The 3,375-nt window shown below is 54.1% G+C and overlaps 1 protein-coding gene across 1 annotated transcript in view; it reads right to left on the bottom strand.

Moving 5' to 3' along the window:
- Positions 1-833: 833 nt before the first annotated feature.
- VDBG_04587 (signal transduction histidine-protein kinase barA) overlaps positions 834-3,375 on the bottom strand; it is a gene marked incomplete at both ends in the record, with an annotated part of 5,325 nt that continues 2,783 nt past the window's right edge. Inside the window, 2 exons of the mRNA XM_003004935.1 lie at positions 834-1,953; positions 2,008-3,363. Of these exons, the coding sequence (XP_003004981.1) occupies positions 1,924-1,953; positions 2,008-3,363 (1,386 nt within the window). The remainder of the gene's footprint in view (positions 1,954-2,007; positions 3,364-3,375) is intronic.

The following is a 3,375-nucleotide window of genomic DNA, read 5'->3' as shown; positions in this document are numbered from 1 at the left end:
ATTCGAGTTTGCTCAGCTCGCAACAAGTGGCAAGAGCAAAAAGAAAGAATAAACAGGAACATGGAAGAAGAGAACATCTGCCAAGGTATATGTCTCTGGTGATTCGAGGTACATGTTCTGTCTTTGGTTTATCTATCTCGATCTTGAGAATTCGTAGACAAACTGGGGATCAGGGGGTACGTGGGATACGAACTCGTCGGTAGCCAGGGGCTGGAATGTGCCGCCAAACAGAAAGGAGGGCCCATACGTGGACGACGGAATGTCATTGTGGCATGTTCAGTGTTCAGACTGCGAAGATACGGGCCATTGGGGGTGGGGTGCCCACGCAGTCGCTCGCGGCACGCTGGAGCCTCTGCCGAATTAGATGGAATAGACAGAGGCCTGGCTCTGGGCTGGAACAGGTGTAAACCACGGCTTCAACGAGAAGAAGGCGAGTGTTGAGGACGGAAACGCATGCTTCGTGCTGCCGCCGCCGCCGCCGCCGCCGCCGCCGCGCGGCGCTGACAGGATCTTGACATTGGCGAAAACATAGTGGCGCGTCGTTGCGGTTTTGTCTCGACATTTGCCTCAACGACCAGAAAGCGCCTCGCGCTGTCTGGTCCGTTGAGATTATCCTTTTCGTCATCTCATCGTCGTCTAAAGCCTGGTCAGGATGGTACAACATTGCGGAAAACACCGTGGTCAGGAATACTCTTTCTTGTCTTCAGATGTCGCCTGAGGAAGTGTGGTCCACAACCCGGCAGACCATGTCATCAGATCACCGAGTCCCGCACGCGAGCATCACAAGCAGATTGAATAGCAGCAAATTTCATCTCACACGACAAGATCAAGACGGTAGAAACAGCCTCGTAGGTGGCCGGGATATATGGTTTGGTGTTAAAGAAGAAGACAAAAAGACGAGTCCCTCAAGACGCCAACCGTGGGAACCTGAACCCGTTCCACCAACGCAAGGACCATCACTTGGGCGAAAGAGAGTTCATAGGGAACCAAACCCTCCCTTTCCCCACGTCGTCTCTCTTTCATCGTTTGCATGCCACCTGCCTCGATTCCCTCAAAGGAAAAGGGGCGGCCAATACTCGTTCACCGTCAGTAGAAAAGAGGAAAGCAGAACATCCTGCCATAGCAATGAAACCCGAGCAGCGACCGGAACAAGAGAAACAGAAATCCCAAGAGAACCGCGTCTGAGTCCCCAGGCACGACCGCTGCAAGCAGCCGGCATGCAAAGAGGCAAAGTGCTGTTCCTTGGACGGAAGAATAATTACAAGGAAAAATAAGAAATACAACGAGAACCACAGACAGAATCAACGCGATGCGGATGCGTGTTGTTTCGTCTTGCTCGCGGGCGGTAAGTGATGCTTCATGTACGAGTAGAGCCGTGCCCGTGCGGACGGCCGTGACTCGCAGTCAGCCCAGCCGGACTGTACTCGTTTGTATGTTCCGGACCATATTCCGTCTCGTGCGCAAAACATCCCGGTATGCGGAAACTGGGAGGGCAAAGGGACCAAGCAAGCGCTAATGCTTCATTCGACAAGTCGGCCATGGCGGCCGTAGTGCTACCATGTCGCGCTCTTGTGGGCAAATCTGGGATGGGAGGAGAGGTGAAGGGTGTGTAGGTTGCTTTTGGACAAAAGCATGGTTTCAAGAGAAGACCAGTTCGATTCGTTTTCAACATGACCGGCGTTTCGACGTTCACCATATAGTGGGAGACATCAAGCGCGCAAGGATTTCATGTTGGTGTTCGTGGTGCCGCGAAGAGTAGCTTGAAGTGCCAAGGCCCTGGTCTGTTTGGTATAAATATATTGTCATGCCAAACAGACCGTACCAGGATCAAAGCCGTGGTTGTTTGCTGGGCGCCTTTTCTTCGTCAGGGGAGCTGACGTGTTCGTAAGGCCACTTGCGCTTTTCTCTTCGCGACGCCTCATCCTAGGTGCTGTGAGACCTCATCGAGTGAAACTGGGAAATGGTTAGCACATCAGTCACACATACAAGGTAGTCGCCAAAACTTACTCTCGAGATGGGATCCTCCTGATCCGCAGTCACCAGGGCCGGGCTGTCGAGACCCTGTCCTACCAGCGGGTCCCTAGACGTGAAGGCACGGGTCTCCAGTGAAGGCCGGAGGCTTGAGCCAGAATCATCCGTCTTCTTGTCGGCGTCCTCCTTCTTGTGCGGCTGGTCTCGCTCGCGGTTCTTCTCGAGGAGCTGCCCACCGAGGGTTGCGCATTTGAGAATCGTCTGAATAAGGTGGTTCTGTTGAAGCGGCTTCGACAGGTACTCGTCCATCTGAGCCTGGATGCACTTCTCACGATCACCCATCATGGCGTGTGCCGTGAGGGCAATGATAGGCGTTCGGTGGGAGCCGGCCTCGCGCTCGTAGTCTCTGATCTTGCCAGTGGCCTCGAAACCTCCCATGATGGGCATCTGCACGTCCATGAGGATGACGTCGAACCTCTTTCGCTTGATGGCTTCGACAGCCTCGTGGCCGTTACCAACGACCGTGACAACGTGGTGATACTTCTCGAGAATCTTGACAGCCAGACGCTGGTTGACTCGGTTGTCTTCCGCCAGCAAAATCTCAAACGACTTGGTGTTGTCTGCCAACGAAGGCGTGGCACGGTTTTCAAGAGCCGGGATCATTCCGTTGCCAAGGTCGACAGCTTTGCAAGGCGTTGTCATGTAGGATGTAATGCCAAGGTCCAAGCAAGCCTTCATCCTGACATTGACGATGGGGGCCAAGAGAACGATGGGGAGATATTTGAAGTCGTCCACCGAGCGGAGTCTCCTCGCTGTGTCGATGGAGTCGACAATGATGACGTCGTAAGGCATGGACGCGGCGGCCATACCGCGGACCCTGTCCAGGGAGGGGCTCTTCTCGGAATCGACAACAACGGGAATGAGACCAATGGCGCCAAGCATGTCGCGAATTTCCATACCGTAAGCCGTCTGCGTCTTATCCACGAAAAGGACTTGGTGGCCCTTGTACGGCTTGATCTGCTTCTCGATCGACTCGAAACCAACGTCGCACAGGCGAACCTTGCAGGTAAAGTGGAATGCGCTGCCTTTGCCGTGATTGCTCTTCACCCACAGATCACCACCCATGAGCTTAACCAGCCGCTTGGAGATGGACAGGCCAAGTCCGGTGCCACCGAACTTGCGGGTCATCGATCCGTCGGCTTGCTGGAAGGTGTCGAAGATGAGATCTAACTTGTCGGCGGCAATACCAATACCGGTGTCCGTCACAACAAACTCGATTGCGTACTGGTTGGGGCCACAAGGGAACTTGAGCTCATCGGCCTTCTTGATCGTAAGGCTGACTTCACCATGCTCGGTGAATTTGATCGCGTTTCCGACCAGGTTGAGAATAATCTGTCGCAGAAT

Source organism: Verticillium alfalfae, genomic scaffold, assembly GCF_000150825.1.
Source record: "Verticillium alfalfae VaMs.102 supercont1.5 genomic scaffold, whole genome shotgun sequence".
Classification (NCBI taxonomy): Eukaryota; Fungi; Ascomycota; class Sordariomycetes; order Glomerellales; family Plectosphaerellaceae; genus Verticillium; species Verticillium alfalfae.
The sequence above is the reverse complement of the archived record's forward strand: the minus strand, read 5'-3'. Positions and strand labels throughout refer to the sequence as shown.